This window comes from Monodon monoceros, unplaced genomic scaffold, assembly GCF_005190385.1.
Source record: "Monodon monoceros isolate NGI ecotype Baffin Bay Population unplaced genomic scaffold, NGI_Narwhal_1 Super_Scaffold_5, whole genome shotgun sequence".
Classification (NCBI taxonomy): Eukaryota; Metazoa; Chordata; class Mammalia; order Artiodactyla; family Monodontidae; genus Monodon; species Monodon monoceros.
In genome coordinates this window covers 39109677-39134302 of record NW_021703782.1, presented here as the reverse complement: position 1 = coordinate 39134302, position 24626 = coordinate 39109677, and the positions used below count along the sequence as shown (strand labels likewise).

The 24626-nt window shown below is 37.0% G+C and overlaps 1 protein-coding gene across 2 annotated transcripts in view; it reads right to left on the bottom strand.

Moving 5' to 3' along the window:
• Positions 1-24626, bottom strand: part of CAAP1 (caspase activity and apoptosis inhibitor 1) — a 50398-nt gene that overhangs the window by 16089 nt on the left and 9683 nt on the right. For both annotated transcript variants that reach the window (XM_029204054.1, XM_029204055.1), the window contains exon 5: positions 2885-2958. In XM_029204054.1, the coding sequence (XP_029059887.1) occupies positions 2885-2958 (74 nt within the window). The remainder of the gene's footprint in view (positions 1-2884; positions 2959-24626) is intronic.

The following is a 24626-nucleotide window of genomic DNA, read 5'->3' as shown; positions in this document are numbered from 1 at the left end:
ACAAGGAGAATTATGCTGTTTTTATTGAGCTAATAACTGTGAGCAAAAATAGAAAGTTACAGATAATATTAAATCAATTTTGAAAGTTCTGCATATTAAAGACAGACAATATTAGTTCATTTAAAATAAAGGCAAGGGCTTCCCTGGTGGCGCAGTGGTTAAGAGTCCGCCTGCCGATGCAGTGGACACGGGTTCGTGCCCCGGTCCGGGAAGATCCCACATGCTGTGGAGCGCCTGGGCCCGTGAGCCATGGCCGCTGAGCCTGCGCGTCCGGAGCCTGTGCTCCGCAACGGGAGAGGCCACAACAGTGAGAGGCCCGCGTACCGCAAAAAAAAATAATAATAAAAATAAATAAATAAATAAAGGCAATAATCTTTACTGAGCCTGTCAGGATTTGTTTCCTGGGGTACCTCACCTTCTTGGTTAACTCCAAGCAAGTTAGTTACTATCTGGTTCAGATTTCAGCTATACTAATATTTGTCTGTAAAAAGTTCCATATAATTGAATCTTCTAAATAACTTACATTTATCCCATTATGCAACAAAATTTAAAATTTTAACCATTTCATAGGCGTTTTTCTAAAAGACTTCACTTATTTCCCTGCTTTCTAAAAAGACCTGAAATTTAATTTAACCATTTTCTACAAATTTCGTTACAGTATGAACATGCACTGTACTGCAAAATGGTAACTGCTGTGCTTGGATCTCCTGTTTCCTCTCCTCTGCTTGCTGTCACTTACTGATGACAGTGTGTTCTTGATGTTTCTGATGCTGAGGTGAGAGCCCAAGAGTGTCTATAAAGGCTCCTGAGCATAAAAAACTAGGCTTTGTGATACCTGGTTACTGAGTTATTTTTCTCTCCTTCTTCACCTCCATCGCTAATTTTCCAATTACTGAAGTTACCATAAAAAATATATATATATCACAGCAAAATAGGCTGTTAGCACCAGGAAGGGAATTCTGAAGAGAGGTCCAGGTACCTGAACACAGGAGCAGAAAAACCCCTTCCCTTAGAGGGCAGCACTGGCTAATGTGCACAATGAGGTCTCCATTCCTTTTTCCCTGGGAACTGGAATCAACCTGCCCATTCTAGACCTTTCTATCCTTTATATGGCATTCTTTTTTTAAATTTATTTTTCAGGATTTTTTTTTAACATCTTTATTGGAGTATAATTGCTTTACAATGTTGTGTTAGTTTCTGCTGCAAAACAAAGTGAATCAGCTGTACGTATACATATACGGTATTCTTCTCTCCACAGATAATTTAATAGCACAGTCTCCACACCTTCTGCTCATTAAATGCAAAGAACAGAACAAAGGCAGAAACAATAGCAGTGCTGTCAAATTACACATGGGGCATAAGAGTTAAATGACCATGACTACATTATATGGAAACAATGTGTGCTTGGCATGTATTGATACACGACAAACAAATGTAAATAAAACTATGAATCTGAGTTTCTGTGTATGGGGGTGCTGAGAAGGATAAGGGCACAAAGCTGTAATTTTGTCTGGCACTAGAATTCTCAAAATCATCAGAAATATTTATAAACACCAGAGAACGTAAGTTAGAATTACAGAAAATCTAGATTTTTTTCTCACTACACATAAACTGAAGGAATCACAAAGTTAATTAATCAACATTTTCCCTTTTTCTTTTAAATACATATTTTGTTTTTTTGTTTTTAATTTATTTATTTTATCTATTTATTTTTGGATGCATTGGGTCTTCGTTGCTGCACACGGGCCTTCTCTTGTTGCGGCGAGCAGGGGCTACTCTTCTTTGCCGTGTGCAGGCTTCTCATTATGGTGGCTTCTCTTGTTGCAGAGCACGGGCTCTAGGCACAGTGGGCTTCAGTAGTTGTGGCACAAGGGCTCAGTAGTTGTGGCCTGCGGGCTCTAGAGAGCAGGCTCAGTAGCTGCAGTGCACTGGCTTAGTGGCTCGGCAGCATGTGGGATCTTCCGGGACCAGGGATCGAACCCGTGTCCCCTGCACTGGCAGGTGGATTCTTAACTACTGTGCCACCAGGGAAGTCCCTCCCTTTCTTAATTAAGCATTAGTAGTACAGGCCACGGCTTAAAAAAAGAAATTCTGCCTAAATAAACTGATGACCTGTTTCTCTCTACCAAATAAGTTCTTATGATTCAAGTTTTAGAGAAACTATTCTAAGCCATCAAAGACTAGTTGCCTACAAAATAACCAACATAACCGTCTTGGCTGCAACAGATTCTCACTGCTCTGGAGTAATTTTTATCAGAAAAATGGAAAAATGTGAGGTAATCTTTGACTAACTAGTAAAAATTTATTTTTACATTCAGTTTTCCCTATTAGGCATGAGAAAACAACAACAACAACAAAAGACATCTAAAAGATTAACCCTATTCATCTACCTGGCTTGAATAAATAACAACTACCATTTTACTTCTGTTAGCTGGTAATGTCAAAAATTACTGATTTATAGAAAATAATATATGAGGAAGAAAGTAAACAAGGATAAAATATCTAGCAAAAAAAAAAGACAGAAAAAAGCTACTCTATAAAACTTTTTTCCCCATATACAACCCAAAGATATCCAGTTAACATAGCTACAGTATCTTGGAGGCGAGAATATATAATAGATTACTGAATTAAAACTATTCAAAAATGACACCTTTCTGTTGGCATCTGTAACCATACAGCACTAAGACAGAACCACTCCAATGGCTAAAGGAGTCATGAAATAAAGGATATATATCTTACTCTTGATCTTAGACTAAATAAACTATTTTGTTTCCCTATCTATTAAATGGGGGCAAACTGAAAGACTGTGAAAATTTATTATTGGTAAAATGCTTATAATTTTCAGGTAAAATGTTACAGAAAAAGTTAAGTACGTGATCCATACCTTGTTTTAATTCCAAACCTTCAGGTTGCTTGTTCTCTCTTAGGGATGAGGTAGAATCTATACAGATGTCTTGTCTGAGGAATGAAAATAAATAAAAACAATCTTTTAAACATTATTCGATGAAATAATATTTACTGCTGAGGTTCCTAGAATTAAGTTATACACTTGAGAAGACAGTGAATTCTTCTCAGCCCCCAGGGTACCATTCGGTACATTCTGGAAACTCAGAAACATGTATACAAGTGTCAGAAGCAGCGGCTATAAACTACTACCAATTTAAGTAGTATGCTTTGTAAAATCAAGGAACAAACCTGGAATGAATACCGAGGTTAATTTTCTCTCCCTTCCAATACTCTGCAGGGTAGCTAATGGGAGAAGTCATAACTCACAGAAGAATCTAGTAATTTTTCAAGTTCAACTGTTAAATTTAATGGGCACTCTGGCATTCAAATTATTTTTGTTTGTTTGATTTTGCTGTACGTGGGCCTCTCACTGTTGTGGCCTCTCCCGTTGCGAAGCACAGGCTCCGGACGCGCAGGCTCAGCGGCCATGGCTCACGGGCCCAGCTGCTCCGCAGCATGTGGGATCCTCCCGAACTGGGGCACGAACCCGTGTCCCCTGCATCGGCAGGCGGACTCTCAACCACTGCGCCACCAGGGAAGCCTCAAATTATTTTATATTCATCTAATTTCATACCTCAAATGCTTTGGTGTCTACAGGATGTGGAAAATACATATCTTATTTGTAATATACATATGTAATCAAAGTAAATGGATTATGTATAAGATCATGCCATAAAAGAAGTTCTTGATTCACTATTTCTGCAAAAGAGCTGTAAACTAAACTAATACTCTTTCTTAGAGAGCATTATACCATTATAATATTGGTGTTACAAATACTTTACAGCAAAAGTCAAGACATTAATTATTGTAAATATTCAAAATAACTATTTTCTTTAAAATACATATCTATTACCTTCTGAGAATTTTTACACACACCCCTAAGACTAACATACTAGAAATATCTAGGAAATTTTCGTATTCACAAAACTTTTTATATCCACTTAATAACAAATCCCTCAAATAACTAAAGGATAAAGACTTGTGATTATTTCTTTGAGAAGTTTACAATTTTCTTTCCAGTCAACACATTTGGCACTTATAAGTTTGTTCTGTATTAAAACTTTACTAATACAGTACAAACTCAAATAGAAACTATGAAAATATTTAACTTGGCACTATGACATCTTAGAGATTTATAATTGAGATAGCTCCATTTTTTATCCTTCTTTCTGTCTAATGTCGCCTACTCAGATTTTATTCTTTCACCAGAATGACTAGCAGATCCCAAGGAGGATATCAACAACACACCCTGGCAATCTAGGGGCAGATTAAATGCCAATATACCACATTAAAAGCTTTGCAAAGGGGACTTCCCTGGTGGCACAGTGGTTAAGAATCTGCCTATCAATGCAGGGGACAAGGGTTCAATCCCTGGTCCAGGAAGATCCCACATGCCACGGAGCAACTAAGCCAGTGCACCACAACTACTGAGCCTGCGCTCTAGAGTCCACGAGCCACAACTACTGAAGCCTGCATGCCTAGAGCCCATGGCAAGAGAAGCCACTGCAACGAAGAGTAGCCCCTGCTCGCCACCACTAAAGAAGGCCCAAGCACAGCAATGACGACCCAATGCAGCCAAAAAAAAAGAAAAAAAAAAAAGCTCTGCAAAGAGTAAAGTTAAAATATGCCACCTCAAGCCTTACGTCAAATTAGACTTTACCTACTGGGAACATTAATCTATTTCTAAGTATATTCCTTTAGAGAAAATGTTTGTTTGCTCTAATACCTGAATGGCACTTATTTCTCTTCTAAACACATACACCTAACTTTTTCAAAAAATGACTTGAACAAAAACATAATGTAACATCACCATTAAAAGGACCATGGGCATATGCAATACCTAATAAAGACACAACATCACTCACGCAACATTATAGCTGAGAATGTATAATCTATATCATGAGGAATCATGAGACAAACCGCAAGTGGAAATGAGTAATGTTCTATTAAAAAGAGGGAGGGGAGTTAAAGTCAATGTTATAAAAGACAAAGAAAGGCTGTGGAAATATTCCAGGTTAAAGGAAGCTAAAGAGTCATGACAATTAAATGTTATAACTGACTTGAGACTGCTCAACTGGAGGGGAAAACATTATAAAGGATATCACTGAATCAAGTAACAAACTAAAATACTGATGGCAGATTGGATAAAAGTATCAATGTTAAATTTACTAAAGCTGAATTTACTGAAGTTAACAATGTATTGCGGTTATATGAAAAAGAGTATCACTATTTTAGGAAAAGTACAATGTAGTATTTAGAGGTAAAGTGTCATGATGTATGTAACTTAGCCTCAAATGTTTCAGAAGAAAATATACAAGTATATAAAGAGAAGGTGTGCAAATGGGACTAAATGTTAATAATAGGTAAATCCAAGTAAAGGATATATGTATGTTTCTTGTACTATTCTTATTCCTGCAACATTTTAATAATTCTGAAATTATTTCCAAATAAAAATTTTAAATTAATAATAATGTAGTGAAATGCATTATTTTATGCATTATTTGATTTTCTCTGTGAAAGCTCCTTGAATCCCCTTCAAATAAAACTGGACCCCTCTATAAAGACTATCTGCTGTCATAAACAAATTTTTTTATTGCCCAAAGTGAATGTTTATAATGTTCTGTTTTCTCTTAAGTTGGATTTGATCAGGCTGTTGAAGAAAATCACCAAAAAGAACTTCAGACAGTAGAGGTAGTACACCACCTTGTGGTTGAAAAGTGAAAAGCTAGACGCTTTTACATCAGTATCATCTGAAGCTGAAAAAATGTTCCAGAAAATAGTTTGGAATTTTAATTTTTCCAAGACATAGATTTGCAACTAAAATTATCATACACATTCAGAGTTCTGTAATGCAATTTAAAGATTTTCACTAAAGAGCATAAAAGGCAAGATGGAAACAAAAAAGGAAATGTCTTAAAGTGTAAGAAAATTATGTCTCCCCCAACATAATAAAACATACTAAGTGTCAGAGTTAGGAAAACTAAAGGAATTCCAATTTATAGTTAAATTACATTTAAATATTTCTATCAAACGCTTTAAAACCATGTAAGAATTTTATAACAACTGGAGAGAAGAGGTGAAGAGAAAAAAGGGGGGAGGGAAGGAACACACTAAAAATCTGGCTTGGGTTAAGAATCTTGCAATGTTTTTTGTAGTCTTTTCCATTAAGAAAAAAAAAAGGCAGTTTTTATTTCCCCAATTCTCTTCTCCCATCTGCAATGCTCCTTAAAGCACCTTAATTTACAATCTTGGCCTTGAATTATAAAAGAGCCCTATATCTATCCTTGGGATTTAAGTTCTCAAACCAATATCAGTCCAACTTTGTTTCTTTTACTCCAAATACGGTTCTATGAGTGATACTTTCTTATAACTCCAATGAATTTGTTTTTTAAAATCAGAGTAATACACTGGGGAGATCTGTAGGACTTAATCAAGAACAACCACACATGTGAATTACTAAGGTTTAAAATATATTGCTAAACAGAAAAAAAAAATCAATTTCTTGTCTAAAAGAAAAGTACTGGGAAGAGACCTCAACAGAAGGATAAAGAGAGAACCAAACCAGAAGGATTCCTCCCACTTTGGAAAAAGTCAGCTAACAAAGAATCAGGCAAACTGGCCTAACGACAGATATACCCTTGGTTCTCTCCACTATCCTGGGAGTAAAACTAGAGGCTGAATGATGCCAGCTTATCATGTTATGAGCTTTCTACTGTTAAAAATAAGAGACAGGCAAAGAAACTAGAGTAGCCAAAACAATTGTGAAAAAGAATAACCAAGTTTAAGGATGCACACTATCACATTTCAAGAGTAAAAAGCTACAGTAACCAAGATAGTAATGGTATTAGAGAAAGGATAAACATCTGGATTAATAAAACAGAACAGAGTACAGAAACAGATCTAACACATATATGGTCAATAGTTTAAAACAACAACATAAATGTGTATCACAGTTCTGTAGGTCAGAAGTCTAGGAGGGGTCTCACTGGACTAAAATCAAAGTGTCCACAGGCTGCACTCTTTTCTGGAGACTCTAGGGGAGAATTCATTTCCTGCTCATTTGGATTGTTGGCATAAATTTGTTCCCTGAGATGGTAGGGCCAAAATCCCTGTTGCCTTGCTGCTTACCCAGCTTCCAGTCAAGGTCTTCTCATGTCACTTCTCTCTGACCTACTCTTCTTCTGTCTTCCTCTTCCACTTTTAATAACTCAGTGTGATGAGACTGGGATAACCTGGATAATCCAGGATAATCTCCCCATCTCAAAGTCCTTAACCTTAACCAAATCTGCAAAGTCCCTTTTCTCACTATATAAAGTAACACATTCTTAAATTCTGGAGATTAGAGAGTCATTTTTCTGCCTACTATATTACCTGAACTGGAGAATGGATAAGCAAACTGTTGTTCACCCACGCAATGGAATATCAACTACTCAGCAAGGAAAAGGAAGGAACTACTTATATACACAGCAACATAAGTGAATCTCAGATGCATTATGCTAAGTGAAAGAAGCCTATATACTGTATTTATCTATATGACATTCTGGAAAAAGAAAAAGTGTGAGGACATAAATCAGGTTGTCAAGGGTTGGACACAGGAGAAGGAATGGACTACAAAGAGCCATGGGGGAAATTCTGGGTATGATGGAACGGGTCTATATTGTGGCTCTGATGGTAGATAAATCTGTCCAAATCTGCATAACTATATAGTAAAAAAAAAAAAAAAAAACCAAAACTAAATTACACTTTTATCTAAATTACACTTTTAATATTTTTGTATCTAAATTACACTGTTAATATTTTTTAAGTTGGGGTACCACAAAGCCTTAGAACAAGTTCAGAAAAATGAAATCATCTAGTGCTCAAATGTAACCCTCAAACACTATGGAATGGAGCAAAACAATCTTTCTCAAAGTCCTTTCCAAACAGCAAATAAATTCACATCTCTAGTGTTTCCCTCAGCAAGCTCATTCCTCAAGGTAGCAAAATTTAACCCTTGTTTCCATTTCCTTTCCCCAAATAACATAATTCCAAAAATCAGTTACCATACTCCAGTTTCTCTGATCCATGATTCTCTAAGAATTCATTCTATAAATTGCCCCCCACAGCTCCAAGTTTTTGTAAATAAGTCAATTCTCTAAATGGGGGCTCTAATCTATATAAAAGTGACTAAAGGGAATCACAGAGGTTCTCCTCTTTGTTCTATCCCTATATTCCTGCTTTCAAGCCTTTTCCAGTTTTAAAAATTGTATGAGATCACTTTATAAGTGCTTTATTTAAAGGTGCACAAGTAGGATGTGTAAATATCCTACTACTTTGAATGTGGAGTCCTATCTAAGCATTAAGTCGCAATACTGTCAATGATTAGTAGTACTTTCTGTGAAGGTTTTCTGAAAAACGTATTCTGTTATTTCTGATAAAGTTATTATATAGAATAGTCTGCCTAAGTATTACAGCTAGTTTAGAAGGACACAAGAGCATAAGTGCCAAAAAGCACACAGTCAAGCCCTTTATAATACATATACTATGTCTAAAAGAATTTAGCATACAGAAGTAATGGCAATTTAACAAATTGATCTCATTTGTGAAAAAAATCCTTTTATGCTTTAAAATATGTATACAATAGTTTTCTCTGAATTTAAACTATGTTTGTAATAAATGAAAAAGTTAGACACTTGTAAGCAATAAATTTTTAAAAAGCAGTAACAGTAAAGAATAATAATTTTAAAAATCACAATGAATTCTTTTGCTTTCTTTAGGCTTTCATAAAAGGAATTTGGGGGAGGGAATCCCCAATACTCATCAATGTAAAGTGGAATTTTAAGAACAGTGATTGTGTGACTCAAAGTAAAAATTTGGTGATTCACAGTAAAAATTCTAGAGCAAATACAGCAACATTTTTTTCAATGCATTTCAACAACTACTATTCTAAGCACTTTACAATCTTCTCCCATTTAATCATCATCACAATCCTATGAGTAGGTACTGATATTACCTCTATTCTCCAAACAAGGAAATTGAGGCCCAGAGAGGTTAACTAACTTGCCAAAGGTCAGAGATAGTAAGCTGTGGAATTCTGCTGCTAAAAGTGCAGGCAGTTTAACTCTAGAACCTTCATTCTTTACATTTATGCAGACTTTCTCCGACTTAAAGAAATAGTTCTCCAAGCGGTAATATTAAAAATTATACGTAGCCATCATCTATATCTCAAAGTATCAGGTCAGTTTTCATTCAAAATTTGACCCCAAGACCTAATAGGAAAATACTTCTTTCTATTGGAAAAACTAAGATATGCTATTAAATCATCAAGACAGAATTATTATTTTACAGTGGAAAATTTCAATGAAAAGACAGACATGAGCAAATACAACTGGTAACCAAAACAAATTCCAAATGAATCAAAGATTTAAACATTTAAAAAAACCATAAAGTACTATGAGAAAGTATGAAAAATACTTTTTATAATTTCAGAATAGAAAAGGACTTTTGTAAATATAAAACCCAGAAACCATAAAAGATTGATAAAATCAGACTACATAAACATGAAATATTTATGCATGTGCAAAAGAACAATAAAAGCCATAAACAAAGTAAAAAAAAAAACAGCAACAAGCAAAAAGAAAAAAAATTGCAACCCACACCACAAACAACGGATTAAAAAGACCAGAGGGGACTTCCCTGGTGGCGCAGTGGTTAAGAATCCTCCTGCCAATGCAGGGGACATGGATTCAATCCCTGGTCCAGGAAGATCCCACATGCAGTGGAGCAGCTAAGCCCATGTGCCACAACTACTGAGCCTGTGCTCTAGAACCCGTGAGCCACAACTACTGAGCCTGCCCTCTAGAGCCCGCAAGCCACAACTACTGAGCCCGCATACCGCAACTACTGAGCCTGCATGCTACAACTACTGAAACCTGTGCGCCTAGAGCCCATGCTCTGCAACAAGAGAAGCCACAGCAAAGAGAAGCCTGTGCACCGCAATGAAGAGTAGCCTCTACTCACCGCAACTAGAGAAAGCTCGTGCACCCCAACAAAGACCCAGTGCGCCCCAAACAAATAATAATAATAAAATAAATTAATTTAAAAAAAAAAGACCAAAGCCCTCTACCTACATACACACACAAGGTAAACAAAAATGACAAAGCTCACAGAAAAAGGAAATTCAAATAGCTTTGTAATATATGGAAAAACAGTCAATTTCACTCAGAGAATATAAGTTAAAATTCCAATGAGATATCCTTTTTTACCTATCAGATGAACAAAGATCAAAATGTTAGATAACATTATATTAGCTAAAGTATATGAAAACATGTATTCCACATTTTGGGGGAGGGGTATAAATTGGTGTAAACTCTGAAAGTCAATCAGGCAGTATCTATTAAAATTTCAAATGCCCAAACATCTGATCCAACAATTAACTTATAGGGCTTTATATAATCACAGAAGAACAAGATGACTTACATACAGAGATACTCATATCATATGCAGTAACAGAAGACAGTAAACACTTAAACGTCCAGAAGAACAAGATTACTTATATACAGAGATACTCATCATATACAGTAACAGAAGACAGTAAACACTTAAATGTCTATAGACTTTTGCTATATTCAACAATGGAATAGTATACAGGTGTGTGTGCGTGTGTGTATGAAGCCTTATATGCACTAGGTAGAACAAAATCCAAAAAAGTCATACTATTAAACGGAAAAAATTAAACAAAAAAGGGTATGGAACAGTTTGCACAGAATGCTACCATTTGCGTGACAAGAAAAACTATACATACACTTATACATTTGTAAATGTATACAATTTCTCTGGGAGGATACACAAGAAACTGGTTTACTGTGGTTGCCTACAAGAAGGGATTCAGAATGGGGAACAGAAAAAAGAGTGAGGCTTATTTTCACTATATACTTTAAAAAACTTTATACTATGCGCATACATTTACCATTCAAATAAATAAGCTGTTAAATAACGCACACAAGATATATGGCTATGTGGGAAAATGTCCTCATTTACTGAAAATTCAAACATAAATATGGAGAATCAACTTACAGTACTTCAAGAAAATAGATAAAATAAATATGGAAAACTGTAATAATTGTTAGGCCTAGGCAATAGTTATTTGGGGGTTACATTATACTGTTCTCTCTACTTTTCTATACACTTGACAATTTTCGTAATAAAAAAATAAACACAAGAACAACCTAATACAGTGAAGTCCCTTTTGTCTAACTCGGACAAGATGGTACCACTTAACTGAAAAAAAAATATTTTATTAACACAGGGAAACACTTTTAAAAGTTACATATAGGAGGAGCTTCAAGATGGCGGAAGACTAAGACGCAGAGATAACCTTCCTCCCCACAAATACATCGTAAATACATCTACATGTGGAACAACTCCCACAGAACACCTACTGCACACTGGCAGAAGACCTCAGACCTCCCAGAAGGCAAGAAACTCCCCACGTACCTGGGTAGGGTAAAAGAAAAAAGAATAAACAGAGACAAAAGAATAGGGACGGGACCTGCACCAGCGGGAGGGAGCTGTGAAGGAGGAAAGGTTTCCACACACTAGAAAGGCCCTTCATGGGTGGAGACTGCGGGTGGCGGAGGGGGGAAGCTTCCGAGCCACAGAGGAGAGCGCAGCAACAGGGGTGCGGGGGGCAAAGCGGGGAGATTCCCGCACAGAGGATCGGTGCCGACCAGCACTCACCATCCTGAGAGGCTTGTCTGCTCACCCGCCGGGGCCGGCGGGGCTGGGAGCTGAGGCTCGCGCTTGGAGAGCAGGGAGAGGACTGGGGTTGGAGACATGAACACAGCCTGAAGGGGGCCAATGCGCCACAGCTAGAGGGGAGGGAGTCCGGTTAAAGTCTGGAGCTGCCGAAGAGGCAAGAGACTTTTTCTGGCCTCTTTGTTTCCTGGTGCACAAGGAGAGGGGGTTAAGAGCACCCCTTAAAGGAGCTCCAGAGACGGGCGCGAGCCACGGCTATCAGCGTGGACCCCAGAGACGGGCATGGGACTCTAAGACTGCTGCTGCCGCCACCAAGAAGTGTGTGTGCAAGCAGAGGTCACTCTCCAGACCTCCCCTCCTGGGAGCCTGTGCAGCCCGCCACTGCCCTGGTCCCGGGATCCAGAGACAACTTCCCCGGGAGAACACACGGTGTGCCTCAGGCTGGTGCAATGTCACGACGGCCTCTGCTGCTGCAGGCTGGCCCTGCATCCGTACCCCTCCCTCCCCCAGGCCTGAGTGAGCCAGAGCTGCCAAATCAGCTGCTCCTTTAACCCCGTCCTGTCTGAGCGAAGAACAGATGCCCTCAGGCGACCTACATGCAGAGGCGGGGCCAAATTCAAAGCTGAGCCCCGGGAGCTGTGCAAAGAAGGGAAAGGGAAATTTCTCCCAGCAGCCTCAGGAGCAGAGGATTAAATCTCCACAATCAACTTGATGTACCCTGCATCTGTGGAATACCTGAATAGACAACAAATCATCCCAAATTGAGGAGGTGGACTTTGGGAGCAAAGATATATATATTTTTTTTTTCCCCTTTTTCTCCTTTTGTGAGTGTGTATGCTTCTGTGTGTGATTTTGTCTGTATAGCTTTGCTTTTACCATTTGTCCTAGGGTTCTGTCTGTTTTTTGTGTGTGTTTGCTTTTTTTAACTTTTTAAAATTTTTTTCTTAACAATTATTTTTTATTTTAATAACTTTATTTTACTTTATTTTTTAAATTTTATTTTATCTTCTTTCTTTCTATTTTTTCTCCCTTTTATTCTGAGCTGTGAGGATGAAAGGTCTTGGTGCTCCAGCCAGGCGTCAAGGCTGTGCCTCTGAGGTGGGAGAGCCAACTTCAGGACACTTGTCCACAAGAGACCTCCCAGCCACACGTAATATCAAATGGCGAAAATCTCCCAGAGATCTCCATCTCCACGCCAAGACTCAGCTTCACTCAACGACCAGCACGCTACAGTGCTGGACACCCTATGCGAAACAACTAGCAAGACAGGAACACAACCCCATCCATTAGCAGAGGGGTTGCCTAAAATCATAAGGTCACAGACACCCCAAAACACACCACCAGACGTGGACCTGCCCACCAGAAAGACAAGATCCAGCCTCATCAACCAGGACACAGGCGCTAGTCCCCTCCACCAGAAAGCCTACACAACCCACTGAACCAACCTTAGCCACTTGGGACAGACACCAAAAACAATGGGAACTACAAACCTGCAGCCTGCAAAAAGGAGACCCCAAACACAGTAACTTAAGCAAAATGAAGACAGAAAAACACACAGCAGATGAAGGAGCAAGATAAAAACCCACCAGACATAACAAATGAAGGGGAAACAGGCAGTCTACCTGAAAAAGAATTCAGAATGATAGTAAAGATGATCGAAAATCTTGGAAATAGAAAAGAGAAAATAGAAAAGAGAAACGTTTAACAAGGACCTAGAAGAACTAAAGAGCAAGCAAACAATGATGAATAACACAATAAATGAAATTAAAAATTATCTAGAAATGATCAATAGCAGAATAACTGAGGCAGAAGAACGGATAAGTGACCTGGAAGATAAAATAGTGAAATAACTACTGCAGAGCAGAATAAAGAAAAAAGAATGAAAAGAATTGAGGACAGTCTCAGAGACCTCTGGGACAACACTAAACGCACCAACATTCGAATTACAGAGGTTACAGAAGAAGAAGAGAAAAAGAAAGGGACTGAGAAAATATTTGAAGAGATTATAGTTGAAAACTTCCCTAATATGGGAAAGGAAATAGTTAATCAAGTCCAGGAAGCACAGAGAGTCCCATACAGGAAAAATCCAAGGAGAAACACGCCAAGACACATATTAATCAAACTATCACAAATTAAATACAAAGAAAACATATTAAAAGCAGCAAGGGAAAAACAACAAATAACACACAAGGGATTCCCCATAAGGTTAACAGCTGATCTTTCAGCAGAAACTCTGCAAGCCAGAAGGGAGTGGCAGGACATATTTAAAGTGATGAAAGGGAAAAACCTACAACCAAGATTACTCTACCCAGCAAGGATCTCATTCAGATTTGATGGAGGAATTAAAACCTTTAGAGACAAGCAAAAGCTAAGAGAATTCAGCACCACCAAACCAGCTTGACAACAAATGCTAAAGGAACTTCTCTAGGCAGGAAACACAAGAGAAGGAAAAGATCTACAATAACAAACCCAAAACAATTAAGAAAATGGTAATAGGAACAAACATATCGATAATTACCTTGAGTGTAAATGAATTAAATGCTCCAACCAAAAGACACAGACTGGCTGAATGGATATAAAAATAAGACCAGTATATATGCTGTCTACAAGAGACCCACTTCAGACCTAGGGACACATACAGACTGAAAGTGAGGGGATGGAAAAAGATATTCCATGCAAATGGAAATCAAAAGAAAGCTGGAGTAGCAATTCTCACATCAGACAAAATCGACTTTAAAATAAAGACTATTAGAAGAGACAAAGAAGGACAGTACATAATGATCAAGGGATCAATCCAAGAAGGAGATATAACAATTGTAAACATTATGCACCCAACATAGGAGCACCTCAATACATAAGGCAAATACTAACAGCCATAAAAGGGGAAATCGACAGGAACACAATCATAGTAGGGGACTTTAACACCCCACTTTCACCAATGGACAGATCATCCAAAATGAAAATACATAAATAAACACAAGCTATACACTAATGATGAAAAATCCGAAAGTGAAATTAAGCAAACATTCCCATTTACCATTGCAACAAAAAGAATAAAATATCTAGGAATAAACCTACCTAAGGAGACAAAAGACGTGTATGCAGAAAATTATAAGACACTGATGAAAGAAATTAAAGATGATACAAATAGATGGAGAGACATACCATGTTCTTGGATTGGAAGAATCAACATTGTGAAAATGACTCTACTACCCAAAGCAATCTACAGATTCAATGCAATCCCTATCCAACTACTGGCGTTTTTCACAGAACTAGAATAAAAAATTTCACAATTTGTATGGAAACAAAAAAGACCCCGAATAGCCAAAGCAATCTTGAGAAAGAAAAACGGAGCTGGAGGACAGGCTCTCTGACTCACACTATACTACAAAGCTACAGTAATCAAGATAGTATGGTACTGGCACAAAAACAGAAATAGGATAGAAAGCCCAGAGATAAACCCACACACATATGGTCACCTTATGTTTGATAAAGGAGGCAAGAATATACAGTGGAGAAAAGAAAGCCTCTTCAGTAAGTGCTGCTGGGAAAACTGGACAGCTACATGTATAAGTATGAAATTAGAACACTCCCTAACACCATACACAAAAATAAACTCAAAATGGATTAAAGACCTAAATGTAAGGCCAGACACTATCAAAGTCCTAGAGAAAAACATAGGCAGAACACTCTATGACATAAATCACAGCAAGATCCTTTTTGACCCACCTCCTAGAGAAATGGAAATAAAAACCAAAATAAACAAATGGCACCTAATGAAACTTCAAAGCTTTTGCACAGCAAAGGAAACCATAAACAAGACAAAAAGAGAACCCTCAGAATGGGAGAAAATATTTGCAAATGAAGCAACTGACAAAGGATTAATCTCCAAAATTTACAAGCAGCTCTTGCAGCTCAATAACAGAAAAACAAACAACCCAATCCAAAAATGGGCAGAAGACCTAAATAGACATTTCTCCAAAGAAGATATACAGATTGCCAACAAACACATGAAAGAATGCTCAACATCATTAATCATTAGAGAAATGCAAATCAAAACTACAATGAGATATCATCTCACACCAGTCAGGATGGCCATCGTCAAAAAATCTAGAAACAATAAGTGCTGGAGAGGGTGTGGAGAAAAGAGAACCCTCTTGCACTGTTGGTGGGAATGTAAATTGATACAGCCACTATGGAGAACAGTATGGAGGTTCCTTAAAAAACTACAAATAGAACTTCTATACAACCCAGCAATCCCACTACTGGGCATATACCCTGAGAAAACAATAATTCAAAGAGAGTCATGTACCAAAATGTTCATTGCAGCTCTATTTACAATAGCCAGGACATGGAAGCAACCTAAGTGTCATCAACAGATGAATGGATAAAGAAGATGTGGCACATATATACACTGGAATATTACTCAGCCATAAAAAGAAACGAAATTGAGTTATTTGTAATGAGGTGGATGGACCTAGAGTCTGTCATACAGAGTGAAGTAAGTCAGAAGGAGAAAAACAAATACCATATCCTAACACGTATATATGGAATCTTAGGGGAAAAAAAATGGTCATGAAGAACCTAGGGGCAAGATGGGAATAAAGACAGAGACCTATTACAGAATGGACTTGAGGATATGGGGAGGGGGAACGGTAAGCTGTGACAGAGTGAGAGAGTGGCATGGACATATATACACTGCCAAATGTAAAATAGATAGCTAGTGGGAAGCAGCCGCATAGCACAGGGAGAAAAGCTCGGTGCTTTGTGACCACCTAGAAGGGTGGGATAGGGAGGGTGGGAGGGAGGGAGCCGCAAAAGAGAAGAGATATGGGGATATATGTATATGTATAACTGATTCAGTTTGTTATAAAGCAGAAAGTAACACAACATTGTAAAGCAATTATACTCCAATAAAGATGTTAAAAAAGAAAAAGAAAAAAGTTACATATATAATTTAAGCTTTTTAGGTTAACATAAAACAGAAATGTATCTTCATTCATCAGCCTTTGGATATGAAGCCTTATCTTTGATATGAATCCATGGAAAAGAGTTCAGTCTCATCCTACTCATATAAGCCATTGACTACATCTCTACTTTTGGCTTATTTAAAGCACAAAAATCTGAGTGCAGAAAAAAATAACCCTCTTTATTTATACAGTGCTGCCCAAACTTTTACTGTTGTTATCCCACAGCTAAAAACAACTGCAGTTTGAGTTTTTCCAAAGCATTCAGTGTGATCAAATAATCTTTTTATACTGATATTTCACCTGTTTTTTCATATAACTATATTGTAAAACTACAGTAACTGCACTGGAAACAAATACAAGTGACTCTTGGTAAGCAAAAACTTCAAATGGTGGGAGAAGTGCACCAGCGTATTAAAGAATAATCATTAACAACCAGTTTAGTGCACTTAACATCAGTGAATTTATTTTTCAAGTGAAATGGAAAAGACAGTTAATACAAAGAATCAGATAAGTGATTAAGAAAATCTTACATTTTTTAAAAAAGTCATAAGGGAAGAGCAGAAAAAAGGAAAACTACCTGCTTACATCTAATCTAGTGCTTGAGCAGCAAGCTGAGGCATTAAAACGACTGATGGGAAAACAACAGATACAGTTTAAAAATCAGCTTTCTGTAACACAAAGAAAGATTTTTTGTGTGTGTAGACAGTTACAAAATCAGAAAATCCTTCCCAAGACCCTCAAAATTCCCCAATGGAAAACACAGTTGCAATTCAAATGAAGAGCCTATCTAAGACCTCTGAGAAGCTCAGGCCCTCCCATTTCAAGGAATGTTCTAAAGATTCTAGAGGTGCCTATCTGCTAAATATTTAAAAAGAACTGGGTCAACATCTGCTTCAAAGTTATCAAGTTGAAAGCAGGGGGTTTAAAATAATTATGGGAGGAAACATAGTGGGTGATAGGTATTCAAGCGTTCATCGTACACTGAAATTTTTCATAATAGAGTTAAAACAAACAAATAACTGTTACAAAACAACCTCATACATTCCAGAGTGGGTTATGTGAGTTATATCAATCACAGGTCAATTTGTGAAGGTATTATTCCTAATAAGCCCAGGTCTAGGGTCTACCTGAGGCCTATTTTTGTATCTATTGATAAAAATGCTTACTTAATTATGTACTGTAGATTTATGCTGCCCATTAATTCAATGCTCCGGAGCACTGTAAATTTTATTCAAATGCTTTATTCCTTTGAAGCTTAATAATAGCAGTTTATGAAGGACTCTTTTATTCCCAACAAGTTTAGTTTTATTGACACTTACTGAGAATTCAGCATTTGGCTTAGTACTATTGCCCCTTTGAAAGTTACTTATACATACATAATCCAAGGAGTGCGTTGCCTGAATTGGAACAAATCCAACTCAATACTCTAATGCCAGCTGAGCTGAACCCACAAGACAGCTATAACTCATCAAAAAGGACATGAATGCTTCTCCCTTACTAAAAACAAAACTAACGCTTTTTATTCAACTAACAAATGGCATCACAGTTCTACCACATATCACTATAAGGGTTGTTGTCCAAATTATATGTATTACCTAAAAGCTCTAAGGCCTGTTCAGGAGTATCTTACTTTTTCAGAAAGTTAATCACCCAAAACTACAATTTGATAATAACTAATTTAGAACATGCCCATCCTCTGCTAAGAAGCAGTGACTAGGATCAATAGTTCCAGAACACTCCTATAGAACCTACTTTGCAGTATACCTTAGTTTGAGAATCTCGATTTTTAAATTTCTTTGCCTTCTAGAACTAGGATATTATCTCATCACTGCTTATTATCCATAGAGAAATACAACTTCATTTCCACTGACATCTCCCTCAATATCATTCACTAAAAGCATATTAATTTAAAATTCATAAAGGTATTTATTAAATCAATTCTAAAACATTAAGATTTCCCTAAAGTGTTTGTATTTTTATTCTTTTTCTATAAAAACTCAATCCTGATTATTTTATTGCACTAGTCAAGACTTAAGTTTCATTACAAACATATTCTTTAGGGTGTAATCATCTCACATTATAGGCCAAGCTAATACCTGTTCTCATTTTTAGTGTTACTTTAGCTATAATAAAGCTTCTTTTCCAAATGAAGACAGCGCTCTGATTCCAGGCATATTACCTTATTTACTTAAAATTGTTGTTCTTGTTAAGCAACTTGTCATCTGTAACATGTGCAAATCTTGTCACAATATCTAAGTTTTAAAACACTGCAAAATTGTAAATGCTAAAATTTTTAGACTATCTCAGTACAATAAAAGTTGCTCATTTACTTACCTAAGGTGAAGTAAAGTGACAGACAAACCCATCCCTCACCTTTTTAAAAATGAAGGTATTTAGAAACTACGAATGTTCTATCTTCATAGTTCCTGCATCTCATTCCGATTAAAATTGTTATAAGTTAACACTCACTAATTTCAAGTTTCAAAGTAGTACACTGTCAAAAATTTCTTATAACTACTACTTTCTTTTTCCTTTGGGTTGTAAAAAAGAACTATTGTAAAGTAAGTAAGAGTAAGCAATCAAAATTTTAAAAAGCAGTAGAGATCAAGAGAGCTTGGGGGAAAAAACGTGTATTTGAAAGCTGACCTTAGAAGATAAATATAACTTAAAAATATAAAGCTAACAATGTGAGGAGATCATATAAAACTGAAAATATAAATTTAGATTTTTTCCCTTGTGCATAAACGTTTGTGTGTACTTCTGTATTTTCAAACTTTTAATGGTTTACGAGAAAATTAATTTACATAGGGCATATTAAATACCATATACATACACATACGCATACATATACCTCATACTGAAAGTTGTCGCTTTACAGCTTCTTAGATAATTCTAAGAAGCTATTAATGTTATGTCCTTTCCCATAAACACCACAATAAAAGCACACAGGTTGCCGTTAAAAGAAAATATCAAAATTTTCATGTGTCTTTAATACCATAGACTGCTTTATCTAGACCTATTTAAAATTCTTTTTGTTTATCAAAATTGGGATAGGGCTTCCCTGGTGGCACAGTGGTTGAGAGTCCGCCTGCCAATGCAGGGGATACGGGTTCGTGCCCCGGTCTGGGAAAATCCCACATGCCGCGGAGCGGCTGGGCCCGCGAGCCATGGCCGCTGAGCCTGCGCGTCCGGAGCCTGTTGCTCCGCAACGGGAGAGGCCACAGCAGTGAGAGGTCCGCGTAACGCAAAACAAACAAACAAAAAAATTGGGATAAAAAGGTAAAGGTGTATGTCTCAGTTGATAAGACACTGACAAACTGACAGAACTGGTTCCAAGGCAAACCTTTGGCCTTTATGTATTTTCCCTTGAATCAGAGTTTCACTTTCTAGACATTCTGTACATTAAGCATATAGGCAAATGAAGTACTATGTGACAAAGGGAAACATATATATGCCACTCAAAAAGAGAGCACCTACACTCAGCTCCAAATTTTTTTTGCCCTCTCAGGAAAGGTTGCTTGATCTGATTTTCAAGCAAGTCAGAAATCCAAACTTTGGTGTGTTATCACTTGATTTTTAAATGTTGGAACTATTTGAAAATTTTTTAAATATTTAAATTGAGCAAAACATCTCTATGGTTACAGGCAACAATCTAAAACTCTGGCTTATGTCTAGGTTTTAATCAAGTACCTTGCATAGTTTTCTATTGCCACTGTAACAAAAATCACCACAAATTTAGTGGCTTAAAACAATGTGAATTTATTATCTTACAGTTCTGGAGGTCAGAAATCCCAAATTAGTCTTACGACACTAGATTCAAGGTGTAGGTAGTGCTACATTTCTTCTGCAGAATCCATTTCCTTGTCTTTTCCAGCTTCTGAAAGATCACCTGCATTCCTTAGCTTGTGGCTCCTTTTTCCATCTTCAAAGTACATCAATCACTCCAATCTCTGCTTCCATCATCCCATCTCTTTTAGCTGCCTTTGACCAGTTAATTACTCCCTACCACCAATGTTGCATGCGTGTGGGGGGGGGGGGGGGGGGGTTGTTTTTTGTTTTTTTGGTCTAAATGCATTTGCTAGAACCTCCAAGAAACATTGAAAATGAATGATCCTGTCTGATTCGTCATTTTAATTCACCAAGTGGGTAGTTAAGCTTGGTCAAATGGTCATTATCATATCTGAATAGTTTTCTACTATATCTTTTTTACCTACAGCTTATATTAGAAATGACTGATGAATATTAGCAAAGGCCTTTTTAGCATCTACTTATCTGACCATGTAATTTTTCTCTTTTGATTTGATGAAATGACTTATGCTAATAGACTTTCTAATGAAGTCTCCTGTAAATTCCTAGAGTAAATCCTACTTGGTCAGTAGCATAATTACCCACTGATACACTGCTGGGTTCGATATGCTAATGTTGTACTTACAATTTTTACATCTATATTCACAAGTGAGAAGGCCTATAATCCCCTGAACACTTTTTTGGCACTATTTATGAAATTTGGTATATTAAAGCTATTCAGAAATCATAAAGTAAACTGAAGATCTTTTCATCTTTTTCTAGGGCTTGGACTAATTTAAATAACACAGGTGTAATCTGTTTGAAAATAGTAACAGATGGCATGCATTATTGAATGTTTTATTAGCTGTAAACACATTAAGTACATTACATCATGCAAATAATAATTCAGTTGTGAATTCACCTTGTCTTTTTCAACAGATCTCTATTCACCTTTCTAATTTCTTCTTTGTTAATCTCTTCAAGTTTTCCACTTTTGGGAGAAGTTAATTTGGTTAATTTGTATTTTGATAGAATATCATACATTTATTTGCTCGCTTCAAGTTTGTTTATACAATGCTGCATGTGGATTCTCATTATTCTTTTAAACTCATACATGCCTATGATTCTGTCTCCTCCTTTCTCACTAATCTCAATTTTAATTGCTCTCTACCTATTTCCTTAATCAGACCGAAGAAGAGTTTATCTTATTTTCTTGTCTTTACAAAAATCAAGTTAATAAATTTAAATTATCCTTTTGTTTTCTGTTTCTTAGTTTTAATGTTTACCTTTGTTGTTTCATTTTTCCAACTTTCTTTTGGTTTATTTTGTTATTTTAAAAATTCCTTTAAGATGTGAACTAAGTTCCTGGGCTAGTCATTAAGCTTTTCTCTCTCATATCTAAATCTTCTCTTTAAATTTAGCTTTGAAATACTAACAATCAAACAGAACACATGAATTCCAACTGGATCCTGGATCAGAATGAATCAATTAATTAATTAAAATAAATAAGTAAACTATAAATTTTTTTTAGTAATTGGGGGAATTTTACATGGGCAATATATTAGATGATATTATTTGAATTACTGTTTATTTCTGAAAAATGATGATGGCATTGTGGCTGTAAAACTCTCCTTATTTTTAGGAAGTACACACTGAATTGTTTAAGCATGAAATGTTATGACATCTGTAACTTATTTTTTAATAGGTTATGAGCCGAACTGTTTCCCCACAAAGAATTCATATGTGAAACCCTAACCCCAGTGCCTAAGAATGTTGACTGTTTTGGAGATAGGGCCTTTATAAAGCTAATTAACTTAAAATAAGGCCATTATGGTAGGTGCTAATCCAATCTGACTAGTGTCCTTATAAGGGGAGATTAAGACACAGGGAGAGACACCAGGGGGACACACACAGAGAAAGACAACCAAGTGAAAAGGCAGCAAGAGGGTGGCCATCTGCAAGCCAAGGAGAGAGGCCTCAGAGAAAACAACCCTGCCAGTACCCTGATCTGGACTTTCAGCCTCCAGAACTGTGAGAAAATAAATTTCTGTTGTTTAAGCCAGGCAGTCTGTGGTATTCTGCTATGGCAGCTCTAGCAGCCTAATACAAATGGCTCTTGGGGAAAAAGGATAAATATAAGGAGAGAGCAAAAGCAAAAACGGCAAGATGTTAATGTTGCTGAATCTAGGTAGAGGGTATATGGATGTTCATTACATCATTCTTTCAACTTTTATATAAGTTTGAAGTTTTCCAAAATAAAAAGTTTGGGGAAAAAAATTTCACTGGGAAATATATACACACACACGTACATGTAAGTTTGTATTTGTTTGTTAAAGCTGCCATAACAAAATACCAAAGGCTGGCTGGCTTAAATGACAAAAATGTGTTTCTCACAGTTCCGCAAGGTAGAAGTCAAAGATCAAGGTGTCTGCAGGTTTGGTTTCTTCTGAGGCTTGCAGATGGCTGCCTTCTGGCTGTGTCCTCACATGGCTCTTCTCTGTGTGTGCCCAGCCCTGGAGTCTTTCAGTGTACTCAAATTTTCTTTTCTTATAAGGACAGCAATCAGATTGGATTAACTTAATCACCTCTTTTTTAAAAAAAGATTTATTTATTATTTATTTGTTTATTATTATTTATTTAATATATATAAATATATAATAAATTTATTTTTATTATTATTATTTATATATTAAATATTATGTATTATTTATTTGTTTTGTTTATTTATTTTATTTTTATTTTTGGCTGCGTCAGGTCTTAGTTGCAGCACTCGGGCTCTTCGTTGCAGTGCGTGGGCTTCTCTCTAGTTGTGTGCAGGTTTTCTCTTCTCTAGCTGTGGTGCACAGGCTCCAGGGCACATGGGCTCTGTAGTCTGAGGCACGCGGGCTCTAGTTGAGGCGTGCAAGCTCAGTAGTTGTGGTGCATGGGCTTAGCTGCCCCACGGCATGTGGAATCCTAGTTCCCTGACCAGGGACTGAACCCACATCCCCTGCATTGTAAGGTGGATTCTTTACCACTGAACCACCAGGGAAGTCCCATTTACCTCTTTAAATACCTTATCTCCAAATGAGATTACATTCAGAGGTGGTAGGGGTTAGGGATTTCCACATATGAATTTTGAAGGGACATAATTCAGCCCATAACCAGGTGTTTTCTCGTTATCCTTGCCCTTACAGTATTAAGTCTTTAAATCAAAATTTTTAATTCTATCATTTCTTCAATACTTTTCTAGCTATTTGTTTCTCTTTCTATAATTTCTAGTATGTTCAGGATAGGTCTAAAATTGTCTTCCAGGTAGCCATGAGTTAAACATAAGGATTTATACTTTTTGTGTATGGTTTTTATTATTCTGTATTTATTTATTCAACTTGATTTCTTAGGAAAATGATGTAGCCCCCAGTCATAGCTAACCTCTTTATCAGTTTGTCTACTAAGTTTAGGAATTCAGAATTTATTTTTAGTTCCTAAAACTACATTTGTGGGGACTTCCCTGGTAGCACAGTGGTTAAGAGTCCACCTGACAATGCAGGGGACACAGGTTCGAGCCCTGGTCCGGGAAGATCCCACATGCCGCGGAACAACTACGCCTGCATGCCACAACTACTGAGCCTGTGCTCTAGAGCCCACTAGCCACAACTACTGAGCCCACGTGACACAACTAATGAGCCTGTGCTCTAGAGCTCAAGCCACAACTACTGAGCCCACGTGCCACAACTAATGAAGCCCGCACACCTGGAGCCCATGCTCTGCAACAAGAGAAGCCACCAGCCCCCACTCGCTGCAACTAGAGAGAGCCTGTGTGCAGCAACAAAGACCCAACGCAGCCAAAGATAAAAAGATAAATAAATAAATAAATTTATTTTTAAAAAAAACTACACTTGTGCTCTAATTGTACTTCTTTGAGAGTTTTCATTATTTTGTTAAAGTTTTCTTTCCTATAGTCTATTAATTCTGTGTTCCACAGAAGCCACCTATTCAACTTATTCAGCTTCATTTTCCTCTCTCAAATTACTGAATTCCTTTCATTGGTCTCTGCCTACTCATAACTGTTCCCTCAGCAACTGGACAGCTCAGACTACTGTTACTTATTAGAGAGTAAAAAAACAGCAGGTAATAAAAAACATGGAA